This window comes from Euleptes europaea, chromosome 1 (assembly GCF_029931775.1).
Source record: "Euleptes europaea isolate rEulEur1 chromosome 1, rEulEur1.hap1, whole genome shotgun sequence".
Taxonomy (NCBI): Eukaryota; Metazoa; Chordata; class Lepidosauria; order Squamata; family Sphaerodactylidae; genus Euleptes; species Euleptes europaea.
The window spans coordinates 31,381,490-31,406,750 of record NC_079312.1 but is presented as its reverse complement, the minus strand read 5'-3'; the positions used below and the strand labels follow the sequence as shown (position 1 = coordinate 31,406,750).

The 25,261-nt window shown below is 44.3% G+C and overlaps 1 protein-coding gene across 1 annotated transcript in view; it reads right to left on the bottom strand.

The window, feature by feature from the left end:
- Window positions 1-25,261, bottom strand: part of PRKAR2A (protein kinase cAMP-dependent type II regulatory subunit alpha) — a 141,081-nt gene that overhangs the window by 89,924 nt on the left and 25,896 nt on the right. Inside the window, exon 2 of the mRNA XM_056861515.1 lies at window positions 7,527-7,562. Within this exon, the coding sequence (XP_056717493.1) occupies window positions 7,527-7,562 (36 nt within the window). The remainder of the gene's footprint in view (window positions 1-7,526; window positions 7,563-25,261) is intronic.

The following is a 25,261-nucleotide window of genomic DNA, read 5'->3' as shown; positions in this document are numbered from 1 at the left end:
GGTGCTGGATTCTTGGTATATAACTCATTAGAAGGAGGTAAATGGCTATTTAATTCTAGCCAGTTCATGCTGCGTTGTTTGTCAGTTGGTCTGTTGTCCATGTACTAAAATCTCATCACAGTGACACCCAAGGACGGCTGGCATCCATGGTTACTTGAATCATTTCCTGAGTCTGGAAAATACCTCACTTTGTTCAAAAAGAGTTTGTTGTCTGACTAGTAGAAGTATATGAACATGAATCATGTATCTGCATTATGATGCCTTCCTGGAAATACAAGAATGTGTATTTTGGGGTATGGCATTGTCTGCATAGGGCACAGAATCTATGTAGACCACCACTGAACCCTGTAGATAAGCTAGAAACATGAGATCCACATACTATGACCTGGGGGTGGAGGAGTTCCATTCTTATCATCCCAAAAGGCTGCAGACTTATAGTACGTGCCAGACAACTCTTTTCTTGATCTATCAGGAAACCATGTTCCTGGAGGCAAGATTTTGTCACTTGAAGATCTTGTAATGCTTGTTCCTTCTCAGGAGCAAATTGTTTCAATGGGTGGAGATGGGTTCCCAGAGGCCTCAAACAGCAGCTGCAGTTAACTTGGAGAACATCCTAGATGCTGACAACAGATTAAAAGCAACTGAGAGTACATTTCCAGTTATACAAACCTGAAAAACTGACTATGAGACAAAAGAATAGGGGCATGCTTCCATTGTATCTACGGAGAACAATAGTTCACTGAGAAGCAGTGCCTCCACTTTCTGCCTATTGCCCTCTCACTGAGAGTTGGAAGGTGCATTATTTTTTCCCATTATCCTTTGATTTTACTTCATTTAAACAATCTCTCCCAAAAGGAAGAAACCACCATATTTTCCATAGAAGCTGAGGCCACTGCCCATGACTTCACCCATAAATTATATCTGGCAACTACCACTGCAACCACAGACTTGGACGAAGGTTTTAAGTGAGCCCAGGTTAGCATCTGTTAGGAATGCTGCTGCAGCAGCAGGAGGAAGAGGAGGAGGAGGGTTGGTTTTTATAACCTGCTTTTCTCTACCTTTAAGGAATCGCAAAGTGGCTTAAAATCTCCTCCCCTTCCCCACAACAGACACCTTGTGAGGTAGGTGAGGCTGAGAGAGTTCAGAAAGGACTGAGACTAGCCCAAGGTCACCCAGCTGGCTTCATGTGGAAGAGTGGGCAAACAAACCCAGTTCTCCAGATTAGAGTCCGCCGCTCATGTGGAGGAGTGGGGAATCAAACCCAGTTCTCCAGATTAGAGGCCATTGCTCTTAAGTGCTATGCTTCACTGGTTCTCAATCAATCAATCTTTGTAATCCATCCGTAAACCTACAACCACCTCTCAGGAACTGATTCAAGAAGCTTCTTGGAACACAGAAAATAAGTCCTTACAAGCACAGATGATGGTGCTAAGGTCCTAATAGTCCAGGAAGAGGCCTCAAGTTACTTGTGTAGGGCAAATTTACTTTTTCAGTCAGAACTTTCCTTGAGGGAACTTTCTCTACCCTTAGGCAGAGCAGTCCATTACACCAAAGCTACTGGGGCATCCACAACTGAAGTATGAATCATGTCTATAAGCCTCCTGCCCCATAGGGCAAATCTTTTAAAACCACCAATGAAATTGATTTTTTAAAGGAATCAGAAGTTTTAACCAGTTATAAGCCCCTTCCCCCAGTAAAGAGAAGGAACTGATGAGCTCAAAAAAGCTGCAGTAGGACCTACCACTCAAGCATCCATTTTGCTGAGTTTGGGCAGCTGCCAAGTACTCCTTTCCATACATGGATGGCCACTGTTCTTCTAAAGGGACTTTAACTGTAACTGGCCCAACGCCTGTCAGCAGGGCAAGCCCCCTATTGATTTTACCTTCTAAAAAGCCTGCTTAGAGAATAAAGCCAATGAAAACTCCAACACAGCTTAGCACACCACCATACCTCCATCCAATGCAAGCAGCAAGACATTAAAAAAAATCATTAGGAAACAACCACTTCCCAGCAGGGAGATAAAGAAAAAATAAATGACTCCAAAAGATGGACTAGGATCATTACCTAAACCAAAGCAGGAATATAGCAAAGCTACACATACAAGCTAGAGACAGAAAACTCTGCTCTACCTTTACAAACTGCACAATACCAGCAATGGCTTCTGCTCATTGTTGTATTATTGTGACCTGGCAACTTTGAAGGGGCAATAAGAGCCAAAACTGGAGGAAGCACTGAACTTGATTTGAATTAACAAGCCAACATTTTGACTACAGGCATCTCGTTTTTGCATACAGACTGGGTTAGATCCACATGACTGCACGATGAAGTCCCTAAAGTGTGGGAATGGCATGGAAAGCTGGATGGGATTGAGAGATGTTACACAGACTGCTTTGCTTAAGGATGTCTTCTGTTTGCACAAACAGGGGCTCAGACCAAACCCAGTGCCCCCTGTTAACATTGTAGAAAGAAAATTATTGTGTGTTACGTTTGGGTGGATTATTTATGAGAATCAAATCTTCGAATCAAACAGATAAGTTTCCAGTTAATTAACTGCATTTTTACAGACTTCTGAAACTATTTTCATCTGCTCCATTTAATCAAGCAGATACCCAATTTTGCTAGGTCACTATGAATATAACAGTTAAAAAAAATTTTCAAGGTCTGTCACATGTTGTTTGAGATAAGAGTTTCAACTGTTTAGACAATCTCTTTGGTTTTATTGGTTTTTCCTCTATAAAATTTTGTTTAAAAGTTATATCACTGAACAGCAATACAAACAAACTGCTTCAATAAGAACAATGCAAGGCTGCTAAGTATTCCTACCTGGAGCACCATATCACCATAAAAACCATAATGGCCATCCCATAAACCCAGTCCCATTTACTTTTAACACCGTGACAGCTCCACAAGGGAAGCATCAGTTTTTGAAAATTGGATCTGGTGACTTTTAACAGAATTGTTCTTTTGCAAGGTTAATTCTTTAATTGTCTTTTAGCAAAAGTGTGGTGCATAATCAAAACCAGGTAATTCCAAACATGGTGGTTTCACTGATCTATGCAATGAGTTTAATCTTTCATCTTGTTCCAAATAAACATTTCACTGGCATGGTGGCAGTCATCATGACAACACCAACACTCTACTTGGCAAAGCAGACATTGTTGCAAAGGATGCTAGATAGTTTTCAAAAAAGGAAGTCAATCAGTACATAATACTGATAAGAGAGACAAAGGCCCTAACATAATTGTGTAGTTGCAGAGTTCTAGGAATTTCCAAAACTAGTCTAAGTCCTTGGAGGTAAGTAATAGTAGTTCAAAGGCTCAAAAGAGAAGGAAGTTTCCCTGTAGCTCCAAATTCCAACCAAAAACTGTGTCTCTCTGGTTTTCTGGGGAGGGGCTGTGGCTCAGTGGTAGAGCATCTGCTTGACATGCAGAAGGACCCAGGTTCAATCGCTGGCATCTCCAGTTCAAGGGACTAGGCAAGTAGGTGATGTGAAAGACCTCTGCCTGAGACCCTGGAGAGTCGCTGCCGGTCTGAGTAGACAATACTGACTTCGATGAACAAAGGGTCTAATTCAGTATAAGGCAGCTTCTTGTGTTTATAGTGTTCAACGCCTTCCTATCAGCTGGCTATTCTTCCCTCTCTACATTTCTGCATTCTACTGTTATCCCACTGGTTTCATTGTTCAACACAGTTTGGCTTTCTTACCTCCTGCTTCTTACATGCAAGGGAGTTTTGCAGAGGAGCAATAAATAGCAGGACAACCGCTTGCTTACAGAAACTCTTCTCTTCTAATCCACAACACTGATGCTGCCTGATATCATTTTAGAAGACACACACACTGTCTTTCCGAACTGACTTTTCAAAATCTACAGTATACTAGATACTTTTCTCTCACTGTTCACCAAAATTAAATCTCTTGTTGTCAGTGGCGACCATATTTGTGGCGTGCTGGTTACTCTTTCTTTACTTGCAAGTACTGAGCTCTTTCTACCCCAAGATGTTGTATGGGTACCTTTGTACTTACCTATTTTTATTTTTTATACATTATTTTGTTTAAAATTGATATCCTTGACGCCAACTAAAATTTTACAAAGTGGATTTCATATTCATCATTAAAACAAAAACACAACCCAAATGCAGCAAAAATGCCAGACAGAAGCAACAAAATTTTAAGTCAATCAGCAATAAAACTAGCACCAAACAGAAATATTCCAGCAATAATATATTCATGAGTAATAAATTTAATACAGTATAGGTAAAGGTAGTCCCCTGTGCAAGAACTGCATCATTACTAACCCATGGGGTGATGTCACATCCCGACATTGACTAGGCAGACTATGTTTAAGGGGTGGTTTGCCATTGCCTTCTCCAGTCGTCTACACGTTACCCCCAGCAAGCCGGGTACTCATTTTGCTGACCTCGGAAGGATGGAAGGCTGAGTCAACCTTGAGCTGGCTACCTGAAACTGACTTCTGTTAAAATATTTGAGGCGCTACTGATAAAATCCTCAAGGCAGATCAGATCACACACAGTGACACCAAGGGAAAACTTAGATGTGGGAAGGAAGTTCCACAACCGTGAAACCATGGCAAAGGAGTGCCATGGGGGTCAGGCAGGTCCCCAAAACCAGATCAGTGAGACAGGAATAGTCACAGGATGCCCCCAAACATCCCTCTCAGCCAACCAATGCAGCAGAATACCAAAATCAATCACATCAAACCCACTTAGCGACTCAGGAGAATCAACAGGGATATGCTCCCATCTCTCCTATCAAGGACTGCCAATCAGGGTGACCAAGAAAGCTTCAGTTCCAAAACTGGGCCTGAAGCCAGATTGAAGCATGTCCAGACAATCAGTTTCACACACACCCCACCCCAAAAAAAGACTGAGGTTGCCCAGTCAACACATGTTTAAGCACTTTGCACCAAATCTGTTACCAGATTATAGGAGAAATCATTCACACTGACATTACCTCCTCCCCCACTCCCTCTCTTTCAAAGAAGCACTGATTGCCTCCTGGATCCATCCAGGCAACCCCCTTCAGCTAGATTTAGTAAGCAGAGACAACTTCAGCCGCAGGTATATATATAATAACTTATAATAAATTTACAAACTGGCCCAAGAAATCGGTAGCAAGCCTGTACTCTGATAACATTCTGATTGTCAACCCTGTGGAGTTCAATTAGCTAAAGCAAGCGATTTCATCCAAAAAAAAATGCAAAGTAAAAATATCCCAGAAACCTTCAGCATTTTCTGTGCTCACATCATCAGGGGGGCAATTCTGCTCCCCATTCTGCTTAGCTGGATGCAATGTTGGAAGAAAAGCACAAATGCTCCAAGTCTTCATTACCACCACAAAACAGGCCCTCTTCACAAACTACACTCTTCTGGCTCCAGCAAACGTCTTGTTCTGAGTCTTCGTTTGGCATTCCCAGCAACCTACTCGGCCCAGAGTTTTTTTTTTTTTAATGCCTGAAATTAGCCTGCAGTGCTTTTTATCATTCTACCTCAGTTACTTATCAAAACTCTCCTGTCTCCAATCCTTCAGCGTGTTGAAATATAGTTGTGTGGAGAACTGATTGAGCTAGGTGAGGGGGAAAAGGGAAAGATCACTTTTTGATAAATAACTGAGCGCTGCATCACATCTGACAGTTGAATTCGATCCGGTTCAATTTCTCCTTCAGAGAACGAGTGGGGCGGAGTCAGAGAACGGGTCAACCAAGTCATCAGAGGTGGAAGGACTATCTCCTGAAGTTCAGGTAACAGATCCAGGGACAGAACCAAAAGGGACTGATGTTTTGGGTCCGACTTAGCCCGCTCTTTATGTCTCAACTTCGACTTAATATTTCTTTGCCGAATTCCTCGGAACTGAGGGGAAGCAGGATTCGGTTTGAGATTTGTGCATTTTCGTTCTCAGAACCACTGGAGCTGACTTAACCAATACCACCAAAGGCAGTTTCGACAGTTTTTCAGGCACAGATGTTGCCGTGGATGATTCAGAAGACAAGAGCACTTTTTCCCAGAGGGCAGCTTATAATTTGGATGCTCTATCACTGCAAGCCTTCGGGGTAAACTGTTGGCATGCTTTACATGCACCAACTTTGTGCCCTTCTCTCCCAGGCAAAGTAAACAGAGACTGTGCTCATGGGGTTGCATCATTTTCACTCTGTATTGGAAACACTTTTTAACCAAGCAGAGACCAGCCGGTCGCCTCGGGGAGGGGGGGGTGTTCAGCGAAAAAGGTGTACAAGTGAGAGAACAGCCAAGTATTTATCTTACATAGTTGTAGCTGTAAGTATCATAGTGTTGGAAGGGACCACCAGGGTCATAGAATCATAGAGTTGGAAGGGACCACCAGGGCCATCTAGTCCAACCCCCTGCACAATGCAGGAAAGTCACAACTACCTCCTCCCACACACACCCAGTGACCCCTACTCCATGCCCAGAAGATGGCCAAGATGCCCTCCCTCTCATGAACTGCCTAAGTTCATAGAATCAGTATTGCTGACAGATGGCCATCTAGCCTCTGCTTAAAAATCTCCAGAAAAGGAGCACTTTTCTGAGGACGCCTGTTCCACTGAGGAACCGCTCTAACTGTTAGAAACTCTTTTGATTTAATTTCAACCTGTTGGTTCTGGTCTGACTTTCTGGGACAAAAGAAAACAACTCGGCACAATCCTCTCTATGACAGCCCTTCAAGTACTTGAAGATGGTTATCCTTTCTCAGTCTTCTCCTCTTCAGGTTAAACATACCCAGTTCCTTCAACCTTTCCTCATAGGACTTGGTCTCCAGACCCCTCACCATCTTTGTTGCCCTCCTCTGGGCACGTTCCAGCTTGTCTACATCTTTCTTAAATTGCGGTGCCCAGAACTCAACACAGGACTCTAGGTGAGGTCTAACCAGAGCAGAGTAAAGAGACTTCACTGTTGTTGTTGAGGGAACATAGATTTTTGAGAGAGAAAATGTCAAACAAAAACAAGCAACGCTAGGCTGAACCTACTTTGTCGGCAGCAAAGAAGGAACTGACAGAAAAGGGCACGCCCTCGGACCATGTGACTGTTTGGGTGGGAAATGGCTTCAACAGCTCTGAGAGACAGTTCAGCGCCCCCAGTGGAATTTTTAAGCAATGAAAATCTCTCCGTGGTGTTACTGCACAGAATACCGAAGATGAGCATTTTTATTATAGCTTTATAATATGAATGCTAAGAAACATGTAATTACACGGGCAACGATGTAGCGACCAAAACAGTACTGGTAGGTTATAAAGAAATAAGCAAGTCTGGGTGCTAGTGGTATATCAGTATACCAGCACTACGTATAAGAGCATTATGGCATTAAGAAAGTGATTTTTTAAAAGTGCTATAAAAAAGGAAATACCATCTTAAAGTTCTCAAAACATCTCAAATTTTACCAACACAATAGAAATATAGGGGGGAAACTCAAAATAACATGATACAAAAGTTAATTTTAGCCTAGATCATTATATATTGTTATGAGTTGTACAAAAATAGTAAACAAAGGTTACCTGATACTCTTCTGTTGAATCTGTTAACAACAGGAGCTGCCAAAAAAAGAGAGAATCTAATTAGCTAGAAAATAAGAGGTGAAATTACTAAGAGCACATACACCGTATAGACTTTTCACACAGACTTCAGAGTTTTCAGGTCCTTAGACTACATGGACCTTCATTCTTTCAATTACACACTGAAGAATAGATTTTCCCAAATGCCCCCAAAGCAAGAAATGTGGCATTGAGAAACTCCTGGCTATATTTACCTGTTTGTATAAATACAGCCCTGACCTGGATGGCCCAGGCTAGCCTGATCTCGTGAGATCTCAGAAGCTAAGCCGGGCCAGCCAAGGTTAGTATTTGGATGGGAGACCACCAAGGAATACCAGGGTTGCTGTGCAGAGGAAGGCACTGGCAAACCACCTCTGTTAGTCTCTTGCCATGAAAACCCCAAAAGGGGTCGCCATAAGTCGGCTGCGACTTGATGGCACTTCACACACACACACACACATAAATACTTATGCCCTGTCTTTCCCCATGGATAAAGATGATTTACAACTCCAAATTTAAAACGTACAACACATTATAACCTACACCCTTAAAAAATGCTTGCAGCTTGCACACGCCATTAAAAGCCCAAGCAAATAAAATGGCCTTGCAGTGCCTTCCAAACACTTCTAGAGATGGTGCTTCTTTCTCCTCCTCGGAGAGCCTGTTCTGTAGTGCGGGAGCTGCAAGAAAAAGCATGGGCCCTAGTCAACGCCAGCCAGGCTACCGTTCCCCAGTAGGCGGTAGACTGAAGACCGTAGTTTGCACACAGGGATATACGGAAAAAGATCCTGAGGGTTCTGTGCCATAAAAGACTATAAAAGTCATAACAGCGACTCAATTTGAACTGGTAAACAAAATGGCAGCCTACAGGGGCTTTTAAATAGGCCAGGTATGTTCCCATCAGCTAAAAGGTAAGGTAAAGGTCCCCTGTGCAAGCACCGGGTCATTCCTGACCCATGGGGTGATGTCACATGCCGACGTTTACTAGGCAGACTTTGTTTACGGGGTGATTTGCCGGTGCCTTCCCCAGTCATCTTCCCTTTACCCCCAGCAAGCTGGGTACTCATTTCACCGTCCTCGGAAGGACGGAAGGCTGAGTCAACCTTGAGTCGGCTACCTGAAACCAACTTCCGTTGGGACCGAACTCAGGTCGTGAGCAGAGCTTTTGACTGCAGTCCTGCAGCTTAACACTCTGCGCCACGGGCCATCCGCCAGGCCCTAATAATAACCAGGTTGCGGCATTCTGAACTAGTTGCAGTTTTTATATTGTCTTCAAGGGTAGCCCAGCATAGAACACATTACAGTTAATTTAACTGCGACATTACAGAACCATGGATTAGTGAGGCCAGGTCAACTGAGTCTAATGACGCCATGCGTGAATCAAACGTGGTTGGCAGAAGGCACTCTTGCCCACCACACCAACCTGCTTTTCAAACAGTAAGGCTGGGTCCATAAGGACCCACAACCTCTTAACCTGGTCTGCAAATACCAGCCCCACTCCATCTACCACAAGTAGATCCAGTCCCTCCCAAAGCATCAGCCCTCGTGACCAACATTACTTCTGTCTCGTCTGGATTCTTAGCCACACAGTGCAGAATTAAGGTTATCATAATGGCCTTTGAGATTGCTCAACAATGAGGGGTTTGGGGGATTTTTTAAATAGTTAAGTGGTATTACTCTTACGCTTTAACTCATCAGCTAGCAACAGTGAATTTTGCATTCTTGAAGTGTCCCATAACAAGCGTATTCCATTGTCAAATATTTCCAGGTAATCCCTGTGTTGGTTGAGCCAGTCCTTTTTTTTTCTTTGTCACACCCGCTTTCCCAAGAAAACTCTGCTCCCCTTCTCCATTCCTGATATACAACAGTAACTTCAATTTGCATTCAGGGATTTTCCCATCAGAGCATTTCTGTATACATGCATCCACAATACAGCTGCATATACAATCTGTACACCAGCCTAACAGCACTTCCTGGAAAGGGAAAACACCATACCTGAAACTTTCTAATAAAAAAACAAATCCAACAATGATACATTGTAAGAAAGCCTCAAGAAACCTGTTTCTGGCTGCATGTCACCTCCAATTCTAGCTAGCAGTGCAAGTTTTTTAAAAACCACTGTGAGCTCAATGACAACCCTCTTGGCCTGGACTTTACTATTAGACATATGCAGGCAGTGAATCTGAAGCCACCATCATACCAAGTAGTGGTTAAAACTACTCATGAATTGCCCTTTAAAAAAACTGGATTGTTTTACCACTTACATCAGCTTAGAGAGATTTGTCCTCCTCTCTTAGGAGCTACCTGCTCTTTGCGCTAGGGCTGTCGATTCGGTTCGTCCGAACCGAAAAAAACAGCCAAATTTTCTGCAATACGGCAGTTTTCAGTTCGGATTGAACCGAACTGAAAAAAGGCAGGGAAATGACTGAATAAATATCGCTGAATAAATTCGGCAGATTTGGCGTTCCCGCCTTTTTTCAGTCCCCCCCCCCCCCCGCGAGCCTTCACGGGGCTTCATGAAGGCGCACGGGGGGCTCTTTAAACAGATCTGCGCCTCCCAGCTGGAAGGCGCAGATCTGTTTAAAGACTCCCCTGCGAGGCTTCATGGAAGCCCCGTGAAGGCGCGCGGGGGTGCTCGGCTGAATTTTTCCTCGAACTCCGGATCTCGCGCCGAATTTCGCGGATCCGAAGAGGGGGAGTTCGGACTTTGGCACGTCCCAAATTTAAAAGAGCCGAATTTTGCTGAAGCCGAACTTTAACAAAAAAAATTTTCAACAGCCCTACTTTGCACACAAATATGTGTAACCAAACCCCAGGGGTCTTTTTATCATGCTGGGAAATCATGCTGGGAAGCTGGAGATCTGCAGCAGAGAAACAGCAAGGAAGGGAGGGCTTTGTCCTTTCCCTTCCACCACTTCTCTATACCACCCTACCTCTCCCCTTCTCAGTCCAAATATGCAGCCATTTACGCACTGAAGGTTTTGCCTTGGATTTGCTCCTCTCTAGATGCACATTTTCCCCATCCAAATTCTCAAAACTCTGCTTGGGGGCTTATTTTTGAGTTTTGAGAATTCGGATGGGAAAAATGTGCACCTATTGAGCGGCAAATCCAAGTCAAAATCTCCTGTGCATAAATGGCCTATGTTTCCCCTTGCAAAAAGTGTGTTTGTAACACTCCTAAGGGCAATTTGCAACAGAGAAATGGCATGCACCCACACTGCATAGCTAGGCCCTTATCTGTGCCTGGCCCCGGGACAACCATGTGAGAGATGACAATTAAAGCAGTGCTGCCAAAGCTAATATTATAAATGCACACAACATAATGAAAGGACCACAGCACAAAATGGAGGGGGGCACCATTATTATCCTCTCAAGAAGCAAAACGAGTGTTTTATCAACTAAGGACACATGACCGGCTTTCTGAGAAAGACATACATGCCAGGGATTTGTAATAACTCAGAGCCATCCCTCTCATCCCAAACGGTAGAGAATATATTAACCTTTCCCCCATCAGACATTTTTAGATATGACTGACTTGAAGAAGCAGACCCACGTCAAAAAGTGAAAACCGCCGTTATGGCAACTCCAGCAGCAGCAAGCCAGCGGATGAATGGTAATAGGCACATCCCCCCAACACTGTTCAGAGGAAATTCTGCTCAGCTAAGAGCTACGGTTGTTCACAGAGATCAACATGCTGACATTTCTAGCAGCTCACTCGTTCCTTGGGAAAGGCATCTATCCGCCTTTACGAGCAAAGATCAGTAGTAATTATACAGAAAGCCTCTGCAGAGCTTTGCGAACAGCAATACAAATTCTGCCCGAATTCGCAGAAATACAGACGAATTGTTTCGGGAGCTGTTTAGCCTTCATTGCCTCAGTCAGAACAAAGATTCTAGCAGAGCCACCACATATTTTGTGAAATTGCACAGAACAAGGATTACATCGAAGGAGATCTCAGCACCATCTGATTTGACAGCTCACGGGCACATTACCCAGGGTTCAATTCAGACCTCATGAACTACCAGAATTTGTTCATGACAGGCATGAACCTGGTTTACTGGCAAGTTTACATGCTCTCTTCCCACTTCTCCGGCTTCTTTCTCCCCCCACTTCCCTCGTGCAACACATTGAGAGTGATGTTTTCATCCCCAGTTAGTCATTACATTTGAATACAGGTGCTTCTTTCAAAGCAATCGGGATTCTTATCCACAATGTACTACGAAAGAAGCTAGCGGACTGAGATTAAGAGCCACACACTGCGATTTCATGACTAATTGGAATTTCTGGTGAGAAAGTCCCAACGAACTTAGCATTAGCTCGAGTTAATGTAAACAGGTTGCAACTGGCCATGTTTATTTTATTTATGTATTTGTTTGTTTGTTTATTTTCACATTTGTAGCCTGCCCTCCCCAGCAAGCCGGCTCAGGGCGGGTAACATCATTAAACCTTTTTTCCTACAAGACTGCTTCCTTAAATAGAAAAGCAGCCTCTAACCTAATGTTAGAAAGCCATGGAGACAACAGAGTGGAATTCTACCTGCACAATAGACACTCCATATACATTTCTAAAAAATTTTGAACCCCTCAATCACCACTCCCAAGAGACCCTCATCATTCCTCCTGGTCTATGATATGGCACAGGGACCAGCAGAAACCTGAGACCTGTACCTTCCACTTATGCAAAGAACCCTTTGGATCTAAACATGCAATTGTAAGCAAGGGCTTGACAAATCCCAGGCAACAAGTCACCATGGTGCCTAAAAATTTCACTGTGGCATCTAGGATTTTTGTGGTAGCAGTAGTTAGAAAATATGGTCAAGCAGAATAAGGAAAACCTTCAGATATGTGAGGAGCGAATGCAAGGTAAAAGAGGTGACAGGCCCATTGTTGGGTGAAAATGGAGAAACCTAGAGAGAGAAAGCAAAAATGAATGTTCCAGAACAAAGCATAAAAAGAGGTTTTCATGCCAGATCATGAACAGACCTAGATTAAAGTCCTTCTTCAGCCATGGATTCATAGGGTAGGCTTGGAAAAGATATCCTTTGAGCCATTGTCCTTTGTCCATACAGTGCACTGAGAATTCCATTTTTATTAACAGATATCCAACAGATCTTCCTAACCTATCTTGTATACAACCAGAACAGTATATATGCACTGACAAGACACCTCAGCTATAACCACTAAACACTCATCAGATTCTGGAAGATTATAGATTGTTGACCAGAAACACATCTGTTGGATTAAAAGATACTGTAGCACTATTCATATTGCCTGATAATACGGTTTCAAGATTAGTAATGTCTACCATCCTGACTTCAATGGGTTCCCTACCACAACATGATTCCGCAAGTACCAAATTGTTACTGCCTGACACTGATTTTGCACCGTATCTGTGTTAATGCATATCAGAGCTACCGGTAAAGGCAAAACAACTATACATTTAATTGCTTCACTAAATTTTCTTATACTGCATAGCACTAATTTTAAGTGTTAGACTGTACTTTAAGTCTAAGGCTGTACTTTCCCCCCCAATACACTAATGTATATTCCCACTTTTTTATCATATTGTGCATCCTTAAGGAATCAGCTTTGTAATTAGAATGCAGGCATAAACAGTCAATAGGAAAGCAGAGAGGCAGCAGTGAAAATGGGGGTGGGATCATTGCGCTGGGGCTGTGGCTCAGTGGTAGAGCATCTGCTTGGCATGCAGAAGGTCCCAGGCTCAATCCCTGGCATCTCCAGTTAAAGGGACTAGGCAAACAGGCAATGTGAAAGACCTCTACCTGAGACCCTGGAGAGCCACTGCCAGTCTGAGTAGACAATACTGACTTTGATGGACCAAGGGTCTGATTCAGTCGAAGGCAGCTTCATGTGTTCACTTGTAGAAGTGAGAAACTAAAGTGAAAGAAGGCCTTTACTGAAAGCATGTTATACGACAGGGCATTTTTAGTAACCAAAGTTTAGCGTTAACTCCATTACTTTGTTTTATTAATAGTCAAACTTTCTCACTGGACTCAAGGTGGATTTACACTGTGCAAATCAATGAAACCAATAGGAGGAGATATATAATAAGCAATGTAATAGGACTAGGATTACAGAAATTTGAAATAAGACAGAAGGCAGAAAATGGTGTCAGGACTAACTTATGGCTAATGCTAATCAAGATTGCCCAAAAGGCAGGCAAAGAAAAGATAAGGAAAACGTTCTGGATCCAATGAACTACAGGCGGTATGAGTCTTGGAACAGAACTCCCTGTAGACCGCCAAGTTGCTCCAAAGGGTCAGCAGGCCCTTGAGATCTGAGTGGAGTGAGGCGGGGGAAGGGGCTTCAGCAGGAAGTGGCAGAAATCATCCCCCACCAGTACATGCCCATTCTATTCACAGAAGGACTTTCACCCCATGGGAGGGGGAAACGTCTATTGATTTCCCTTTAAGGTGAAGTCCCCACATCCTATTTTTTCCAGATGGGTCCCCTGATTCCTCTGGAACAGCCTTTCAGGGAGCACGGACGGAAGGATATGGATTTATTTAATGGTCTTTTGGGCTTTTTATTATGGTGCCCAAGTAATAACTAGTGATAAGGGTACTGTGCTGGCCTTAGGGCGAGAAATGCTCTTTGTTTATTCTGAGTCTTCAAAACTGTCTCTTGACTAGTCACGTTTTCCTCACTGAATTATTTGTAACGGCAAGTGAACGAGAAAAAAATCCAGCAAGCAATCCAAACAAAACAAAATTGTACAACTATTTGGTGGGTCCACTTGATTGGCTGTCTAGATTGAACAACTTTAAATTGCAAATCAGAAATATTTTCTACAGGAAAAAAAAAATCATGACCTGAATACATAACAGCCTGAATAGCATACGCCTAACCTGACTACAAAACCCAACTCACAAACATACCCCAGTGCATATTTCTAATACTGGTAGCCACGCTATCAAATTCTTCTATACAAGAAAAAGGGGAATAGGTACCTGGAACTACAATGTTCACAACCAACATTCCATGTACCATTAACAATGTAGGATTCATAGGATTGCCAACCTCCAGGTACTAGCTGGAGGTCTCCTGCTATTACAAGTGATCTCCAGTTGACAGAGATCAGTTCACCTGGACAAAATGGCTACTTTAGCAATTGGACTCTATGGCACTGAGTTCCTGCCCCTCCCCAAACCCAAGCCCACTCAGGCTCTGCCCCAAAAACCTCCCGCCGGTGGCAAAAAGGGACCTGGCAACCCTATGGATTTGCAGTGCCACAATAACCGAGGCATTAAAAGCACATTGTTATGCTTTAATAGTTGCTGAAAAGGTATCGGAACATATATATCTTCGGTTCTTGTAGGTTATCCAGGCTGTGTGACCGTGGTCTTGGTATTTTCTTTCCTGACGTTTCGCCAGCAGCTGTGGCAGGCATCTTCAGAGGAGTAACACAGACAGTGTTACTCCTCTGAAGATGCCTGCCACAGCTGCTGGCGAAACGTCAGGAAAGAAAATACTAAGACCACAGTCACACAGCCCAGATAACCTACAAGAACCGATGAACTCTGACCATGAAAGCCTTCGACAATATATATATCTTGTTTTAAAAGACAATCTACAGATTTTTAAAGAGTTTTCATTTAAACATTATCCTCACATAAACACTTAACAATTCTTCACCATCATCTTCCAAAAAAAAAGGGAAAACTGAAATTGACTGGTTCATAGATATACATCGAGCAGATCTAAGGACTTCAACAGAATTCTCTCCTATTTAAATTCAGCGTTTGTATATCAAGGGAAGCACGCTGGCTCTTAAATATCTGTATATGTAGCAGTTATTCAAGATGCCAGCTTTTACTGGCATTATTTGCATCCAAATTTTGCTACTACTTATGCTTGTATTTAACACTCGCCTCCAAAGGGCTCCATGCAGTATTTTAGACTACCAGCCACAAAATAAAATAGATTAGGCAGAAGGAGCATGACTTGCCCTAGGCCACCCGGAGAGCTTGATGACTGAGCAGGGATTCAAGTCTGGCTTTCCATGCTAGAACAAGCCATTAAAACAAAATGTAGAACTGTTTGTAACGCCAGCAGCCACACTCCTCATACCTACCCAAGCCATATTTTATTAAACATTCCTTTTACAGCTGTCAAGATCAGGGTTTTCAAATACAAAAACTAGACAAGGACTGGAAAGGTGCAAGCTGAATGTATTAAATACCTTCCTGACTGATCTATAATTCTGGGTTTTGGAGAAGGTTCAAGCTTCTTTGATCCAGCTTCATCAGATATTGAGGAAGACAGAAATTTTCTGGACTTTAAAATAATTTAGCACCTACGAGCTGGAATGAAGCCTTGGATTGGATGACTGTTTTATGAAATACCTATTTACAAGTGGGGACCTGCAAGAAGCTTGCAGAGAGGGTGCATCCCTTCCTATCCCTACCTTTGGCACTCCTCTTACCCCTACACTCACTGCTCTGCCCATCTACCCCCACTCTTGGCATTCTTCTCACCCCCACCCTTGATGCCCTCACCATGTACCACCTCCTGTGCGGTTGGGTTGGGAGCAGCTGCTGGCTTCCTCCCCCCACATTGCCGCAAGGGCCAGCAAGGCTCCCTGTCTCCGCCGCCAAACCCATGGTGGCTTCCTTCCCCTTCCCCCTTCTTCCTCCAGCGTGCCAGGACCTGGAGCGGCTGTTGGAGTCCTCCTCAGCCCACATTTTTTTGAACGTTAGCTTTAGCCAGCAAGAGAGGGGGGAGGCCTCCCTCACCCGCCCGGAGTGTCCTCGGGTGAGCCAGCAAGAACGGGGCTGTGGGGGGGGGGCAGAAGCCTTGCCCCTTCAAAGCCGCTCCGAGAGAGCGAGGTCTCCTCCCCCAAAGCCACGCCGGGTTGGTGTGGACCCCTGCACCGGCAGCCGTCACTTCAACAGGTAAGAGTGTTATCTGGACATGCGGGCAACATTTTTAAAACTGGAGGAATTTTAATCCCCCTTTTTTTTACCTTTCAAATTTTTCTGCAGATCCAAGGGGTCCCCTGAGTCTGCAGAAAAACCTGTTGGGGTGAAGTATGCCCCCTATCTGCGGATCTCAGTATCCACACGCAAAGGGCACAATTGGGGGATACATAGATAGCCCACCTTTTCTCAAGGTGGATTATACAGTGCTGCAGGTCTGCCGCTGAGGCAGCTGCCACCCCCCTGCTCCCAATCTGGGCTGGCGAGCCCGCTGCGGGCTTGCCAGCCGAAGCAGCCACACACACACACAGCCCCGAGGTGTCAATTATCAAAGACTGTTACAAAAAAGAAATTGTAAGAGCGTTATTGTTTTAAGCATGTTTGTATTTTAAGTAAAAAAATTAAGTAAATAATATCATTAGTTGGCTTTGCCTGTGTCGTCTATAAAGTGTGCATCTCTGGTACCTGGCATTAAATTGTATAGTATACATGGCCCAGCCTGACCAAGCGACATATGTCATATCCAGCCCTCATAACAAATGAGTTTGACACCCCTGACCTAGTGAGTAATTCAGTTAATTCATGCTAATTTTTTATATTTTAATTTTGTGGTAACTAAATATTTAGCTGTATGAAGTTTTTGTTTAGCTTACACGATCTCAGTCAACTGCTTTGAACACATTTCCTTGTATATATACTAAAGGATGCTTGTTTTCTTTAGATTGTAGGTACTGCTTTACATTTCATCAGGTTCTGAAAAAAAATTCTTCGACCTTCTTTTGTTTTCTGGTTTCAACGTTGGCTGCAGGTTTTACTTCCCCTTTTTTCATGATCACCTAAAAAGCACCTAACTTTTTTTTGCATTCTGATGAAGCTTGTTATCGCAAGAAGTGGCTTTCAAGATCAACAAAGGCATGTCAGGAGAATACCATATTACAGCAAAACAATTTCAGAAACCAAGAATCTGAATAATGCATTTGCAATTCAGCAGCTGCCACAGACAACAAAACCAAACCCACTTAACAATGTATACCAATGTCAAATTTCCTTAAGTGCTCATTTAATTTATATATAAGCCTGCTAAACTGTAACAGGAAGACGCAACATTTAGACTACGGTTTCTTCCACTGATGCACTATCTAACGGTACTAATTTCAGAGACAGCTCATTCAATCATTTAGCTTTTCTCTTGTTGTTGCAGATTGCTCCAGTTCACTCACGCACATTGTTCAGTAGCTCTGGGGAATGGCAAGGGACTGGAGAAAGGATCATTAGTTTGAAAGTATTTTCTACCAACTGCACTATTATTCCCTTCACATTTCAATAAATCTTTCCTTAACCAAACCACAACAACCAGCGGTGGTTTTCTTATTAGGTCTTCGGTGATTTATCAATGAAGTGCTCTTAAAGTATGTTATGTACTTCATTGTTGAATGAACCCACTAACTTTGCAAACTGAATATACCAGCCCTTCTCCCCGCCCCACTGATATTCAAGTAAAATTATGAGAGCTTTATGAATGGATCAAACCCATATGAGAGCATATAGAATAAGACAACAGACGAGAAGACAGGCTTTTTAAAAAGGAGGTGGAGACTGATACTTCACACAAATCACAATGGCAAGCATATAAGTACGTGAATACAAAGGAAAGAGGGTTCACCACTAAACATTTGAGCCTTTCTACTACCTGGGCGGGGAGGGGGGGATGTAGAAAATATATTTACCCAGAATCCCACTCTAGAATCCTCTCTAAGATTACAATAGACTTCACTGGGAGATAGAGATTTCTTTGAAAAATATCAAATGGATTTATTTTGCATCTATCGTCCTTCTTCAGATCAAAGATCTCCATCCTACAGGTTACAACGAGACATGTCACAATTACAGTAGGCACCTGCTTATACATAACATGACATATGTATTACATAGCTAAGATGTTAAGATATTGCATATGCCAAGAGCAATTCATGCTTGTAAGACCATTCGAAGCTGTTTATTTCAAGTAAGACCATTGGTTCACCTATCCTGATATTACCTAACATGACAACAATGCTCCAGGGTATCAGGCTTCCTAATCATATTCACCAAACATCTTGAAATGACAGCAATCAAATTTCAAAACACAACAGAGCAAGAGGTCTACCGGTGCAATCTTGCCCTTCCCACTGAACTAACCACATGGGCTATGCACACTGAGCACTCAGTTATACCTTGGCCTCAAGTGAGGGTTCAGGAGAAACTATTACAACAAGCATCATTCCTAAAACCATATTTCAGACAGTAATCTGTTGCGACAAACTCAGTCAGCCACTTGGATGGAAAAACTGAGCTGTTCAGTATGGTTCATGGTACCTAAAATTCTACTCTATTGCAGTTTTGTGTAAGGCCAGCCTTCTGCCATACGGCTCAAAGCCCAAATAAATTGATTATGATACAGGGATCCATAGTTTGTGCCACCACTGGACCGGGGCCACGGCCCTATAGTGTCCTATAGTGAGGGGTGACATGATTGCTCTCTTTAAGGATTTGAAGGGCTGTCACTTAGAGGAGGGCTGGGAGCTGTTCCTGTTGGCAGCATAGGATAGGACTTACAATAATGGGTTTAAACTGCGGGCTGAAAGGTACCAGCTGGATATTAGGAGGGGGAATTTTTACAGTAAGAATTGTTTGACAGCGGAATTAGCTACCTAGGGAGGTGGTGAACTGCCCCTCACTGGCAGTCTTCAAGCAGAGACTGGACAAACACTTCTCAGGGATGCTCTAGGCTGATCCTGCATTGAGCGGGGAGTTGGACTAGATGCACTGTATGGCCCCTTCCAACTCTACGATTTTAGTTTCTCTCCCTTTTTAAGGGCTGCATTGCTGCCTGCTTCCTGGCCCAGAGAAAAGAGGATGCATATGTGAACATGTGCCACTCTAGATGCTGGCTTCCTCTTGGGGGAGGGGAGGAGAGAGAGGAAAAAAACAACAACAAAAGCCTGCTGAACCGAATTTTTGGCTAAAATATGAAACAAGTTAGCTACAGCAAGTGTCCTTTCGTTTTAGACTCACACGTTATGTTGAGCCCATTGAGCGAGACAGAACGGTTCCCTAATCAAGACTCCCAATTTAATTTCTTCTCAAAGATGCAATAGGACAGCCAGTTTTGAGACTCTGGGAGGTGACTGGACTGAATGCCAAGTCGAGAACTGATAAGGAAGTGTGAGTGAACTATGACTGTCAAGCAACATTCCAGTAGGTTGATGAACATACAACGAAGAGGTGACAAAATCCAGACGTTAACAATGGCAGCTCCCAGGCATCAGAAGGGCCCCCAACTGATACCAACTGAAGGTCCAGGCCAATTCTCCCAAAGACTTTTGCTGGACAGCTCTTCTAATTAAATGCAACTCAGAACCAATGCTCATTCTGATCTGGAGGACTGGGTTTGATTCCCCACTCCTCCACATGAGTGGCGGGTGCTAATCTGGAAACTGGGTTGGTTTCCCTACTCCTACACCCGAAGCCAGCTGGGTGACCTGGGGCTAGTCACAGCTCTCTCAGCCCCAACCACCTCACAGGGTGTCTGTTGTGGGGAGGGGAAGGTGACTGTAAGCCAGTTTGATTCTTCCTTAAGTGGTAGATGTAAAAACCAACTCTTCTTCATTTTTAAAGAATTATCAACATTGTCCAGGCAGAAAATCTGCCTTCAAACGGAAAGCTGTCACTCAGGCACAGACGTTTCTTATGATAAAGATCTATCCGATACGGAGCAAGGACCTTCTGTGTCCAGAATCCTAGGTAAAGCATGAGAAGACAACAAGGCCCAAGGGTGCTTATTCAATACGCTCTAACACTCAATGTATTTCATCCATCCTTTGACCCATTTCTGGGCGATGGGATCATGGCGTATTATTATTAACTCTGTTTTAAACCTCTTAAAACTGCAGTCCCCCTCCCACACTACAATTACATTCATGAAAGGCTAAACAGGACATTTTATGCACACGCTGCACAAAAATGGTTCAACTGTACCCTTTAACTGTCTATTCTTGGTAGCCCTGGTAAGAAGCTTCAGCAAGCGCCAGGGGAAATAACCAAACATACAGACTACAAACAGTAGCACTTGAGGAGCAATTTGTGAATGGTTTCTATGGGAGCAGCACAACTCGCTTCCAAACATTTGTGCAAATGAGCACAGCATATAGAGACGAATGTTACAACGCTGAGTCTGAAAGGGGGCAAGGACAACTAAACAGAACATCTGTGGCTGTATGCCCAACATTACATATTCCATGAGATGGAAATTCAAAAAGCATCGGAATTGTGTCTATAAATTCCAGTGCTTCCCATGAAATGATATTTGCACACAATCATTACTTTTTTCCAACTTTGCCATTGATTATCATCTCCCCACCTCTTTGGGCTGCCTGGGGATCATTAAATCATTCCCAGAAGTCATTGATTCAGATCATTACAATCATTGGACAGGCAACCATGCAGGGGTTCTGCAATTGCTTATTGTTAAAAGGTTAACAAATCCATTCAAATACAAAGTAATTGTTGCAGGTGGTGTATCAGATGTTTGGTGATACATTTTAAGCACTCGTGGTTTTACATTTTAAACGGATTTCTTTCCGTTCTATCCAATTTCCTCACATAAGAAAAAATAAACATGAAGAAAACATGTCATATGGCTAAATACTATTCTACGTCCAACTCTGTGGCATCATTCAGACCAACAATTTTGTGTCATTTACACGTGCAAGCCTGGGAAGAAGAAGAAGAGTTTTTTAAGGAGTCTCAAAGCAGCTTAAAATCGCCTTCCCTTTCCTTCCCCACAACAGGCACCTTGTGAGGTAGGTGGAGCTGAGAGAGTTCTGAGAGAACTGTGACTGGCCCAAGGTCACCCACCAGGCTTCCTTCAAACAATTTTTGAACATCTGAAACAGCATGTTTGGTTACAAATCCCAGCAAGATATTAAGGGAAATCATCTTTACTATTTGCTTGAAATTTCTAGTTAAAATATCATCCCATCCGTTTTCTTATTGGCAGCTACAACTAATGAACACCTTGATATTTCCCAAGTAGCAAAATACTTTTTACTTGCGTTTTACGGCACTTTCATAAATTCCACTGAAACATACAGTGCTTAATAGCAAGTTACCAAGTCACTTTAACAGTATGGCATGGAACAGTATTACAGTACTTTCCTTGCATGTGTATGTCATTATATAGAACACATACGTTTCATAGTTGTACAATGAAAGGAAACATTCACGGTTTGGTGATCAATGCATTTTCTTAGTCCCTCCTACCAGAGCAATTGTGCTATAATCATATTAAATATATTGCAGTTAAGAGAACGAGCCTTGGATACTCACTGTGAAGGCTCCTTCTGCTCTGGAATACGGAGGTCATCTGTAAAGTGGGTGTTTCCGTTCCTCTTGCTTCTGGGAGGCAGGACTAAAACTTTGACTTCCTGTCTCTGAGGAAACGCCCCCTCATTTCCAGTTTGAAACTTTACGAGCTATAGGGCACAAGAACGCCTAAATTCCTTTTTTTTTCTTTTTTTTTTAAGGACAGGAAGGTTTAAATAGAAGGAACAACAGTAACTGTGAGAAGAAAACAATAAGTGTTAGTAACAGCAACTCAACTAAGAGCCGTGGCTCCATTGTGGAAAAGGCAGGAAGTTGCTAGATCCCCAAACGAACTAGCTAATCCTGAACAAAATGCTAAATTCCTGAGAGGTGGGCCAGATGACCTTCGTATTCCAGAGCAGAAGGAACCTTCACAGTGAGTATCCAAGGCTCGTTCTCGCTCTGGAAGAGGAGGTCATCTGTAAAGTGGGACTTACAAGAGCTGTCCCTGGCCCGGGTGGGTTAAGAATTTTGCAAAACGCTCTGAAGGACTCTGCGGCCGAAGGCCGCGTCCGCAGAAGCGAACAGATTCAATTTATAATGACGGACAAAAGTGGAGACGGACGACCAGGTCGCCGCCTTGCAGATTTCCTCTAGGGAAGCCTGTCGATGGAGGGCAGCTGTGGTAGCGGCACTCCTGACAGAATGGGCTGTGATGCCTTGTGGCACGGCCAACTTGTTGGAGCTATAGGCCTGGGAAATGCAAGATCTGATGGTGCGGCTTATTGCCGTGCGAGACATGGGTTTGCCTTTATTTGGGGCTGACAAATTGATAAACAAGGATTCAGAGGTCCTGATGCCCTCAGTGCGTGAGATGTAGATCTTGAGTGCCCTCCTAAGGTCTAAAGTGTGCCATTCTCTCTCTTTGGAATGTTGGGGGTTGGGGCAGAAGGAGGGCAGCACTAATTCCTGGTCCCTATGGAATTTGGTGTTAACCTTAGGGAGGAAGGACGGGTCTGGGCGAAGGACCACCTTATCCCTGTGAAAGGTACATAACTCGGGTCTAACCGAAAGAGCCCCCAACTCTGAGACCCTTCGAGCCGAGGTAACGGCCGTTAGGAACAAAACCTTCATTCTCAGGTGTCTTAGGTCGGTAGAACGTAAAGGTTCGAAAGGTGTCTTGGAGAGGGCGGATAAAACCGTATGGAGACTCCATGTGGGAAATCTATGGGCCACTGCTGGGGAGGAGAGACTGACCCCTCTAAGGAAGGCCCTTACATGAGGATGTTTAGTTATCTGGATGCCTGAGATCTTGGGAACTAAGGTGGCTATTGCGGCAAGTTGTCGGCGAAGGGTGGCTGGCTTGAGACCCTTGATTAGTCCATCTTTGAAAAAGGACAGCAGGTGAGAAACTCGGGGTTTTAAGGGGTTCGCGTGCTTGCGGGTGCACCACCTAACGAAGGTCTTCCAGGTCGTGCCATAGATGCGACGTGTGGATGGACGCCGGGACGCAACGATGGTGTCCGCAATTTCTGGATTGTAGCCTAAGGCTAAAAGCCGGTCCCTTTCAACAGCCATGCGGTCAAGCGGTACCACCCCAGGTCCGGGTGGCATATGGGACCCTGTTTGAGTAGATCGTGTCACACTGGGAGTCTCCAGGGATCGCAGATTGACATCTCCACAAGGTTTGGAAACCAGGGACGTCTCAGCCAAAATGGTGCGATTAGAATGATTTGACGCTTTCAGAATCCTTACCCGTCGCAGGAGTCTGGGGATAAGTGGAAGAGGAGGGAAGGCGTAGAGAAGAACTTTCGGCCACGGAGACAGCAAGGCATCCGTCATTTCCGCCTGAGGATGATAGTAGCGGGTAAAGAATCTTGGGAGCAGGTGGTTTGTAGCTGATGCGAAAAGGTCTACCTGCGGGAAGCCCAGGCGCTGGGAGAGGAGAAGGAAGGTTTCCGGATGTAGGGACCACTCTGACTCGTCCAGATTCCGTCTGCTCAGCCAGTCCGCTTGTGTGTTGACTGTCCCCTGGATATGTTCCGCTGAAATGGAGGTGAGATGGATCTCTGCCCAGGATAGGATGAGCTTGGTCTCTCTGTGCAGGTTTAAGGACCGAGAGCCCCCCTGTTTGTTTATGTGCGCTTTCACTGCCACATTGTCGGTCCTGATGAGAACGTGTTGGTTTTTGACCTGAGCATGAAAGTGTTGTAGGGCCATCCGGATGGCTCTGATTTCCAGGGCGTTGATGTTCATAAGTCGTTCCTTCGAGTTCCAGAGGCCCTGCGCCGGTTGGTTGAGAAGGGAGGCTCCCCAACCCGAGAGGGATGCGTTGGTGAACAACTGGATAGGAGGAGGAGTGATATATTGAAGACCCTGAGAGAGGTTGCTGGGACAGGCCCACCATTGGAGGCTCGACTTGACAGCTTTGGGTATAATCAAGCGTTTGCGAGACCTGAGGGAGATCTCCCTCTGATACGGGCGAAGGAACCACTGCAAGGTCCTGGCATGAAGTCTGGCCCACTGTACTGCTGGAATGGTGGAGATCATAAGGCCCTGGAGTTTTGCTAGGTTGATGATCTGAGCTGACTTGGAGAGAAGAGTGAACTTGGCTAAGGAGGAGATCTTGGTTACCTTGTCCTCTGGCAGTGACAGAGTGTTGAAGACTGTGTCTATGTGGACGCCCAAGTGAAGCAGATGCTGGGAAGGGGAAAGATGACTCTTTTCCTTGTTTATCAGGAAACCATGGACTTCCAAAAGCTCCATGACTATCCTGGTGTGGTTGAGGCACAGATCCCTTGATGACGCACAGATCAGAATGTCGTCTAAGTAGGGGTGCAGTCGGATCCCCTTCTCCCGTGCCCGGGCTATCAAGGTTACAAGCACCTTCGTGAAGACCCGGGGGGCGGATGACAAGCCGAAGGGGAGCACCTGGAACTGGTAGTGTCTGAGATGAAGGTGGAAACGGAGGAATTTTCGATGGAGGGACTGGATCATGACGTGTAGGTAGGCTTCCTTTAAGTCGATGGATGTGAGGAAGTCCTGTGGTCGTAGAGCCTCTGTGATTGAACACAGTTTCCATCCTGAAGCGTCTTCTGAGGATGTGTCTGTTGAGGAACTTGAGCTCGAGGATAGCCCTCCAATCTCCGTTTCTCTTTGGCACTGTGAAGAAATAGGAGTAGACTCCTGATGAGTGCTCCTGTGGATTGACTGGTTCGATGGCTTGGATGTCGAGTAGATGACGGACGGCTTCTGATGTTCTGAGTTGCTTTTCTCTGTTTGAGGTGCGAGTCGATGCTACCAGACAGTCTGGAGGAGTGGAAACCAGTTCCAGCTGGTAGCCCTGATGGATGACGTTGAATACCCAGGCATCTGGGTGGGAGGTTTTCCACCGGTGACGGAATTGGGTCACCCTGCC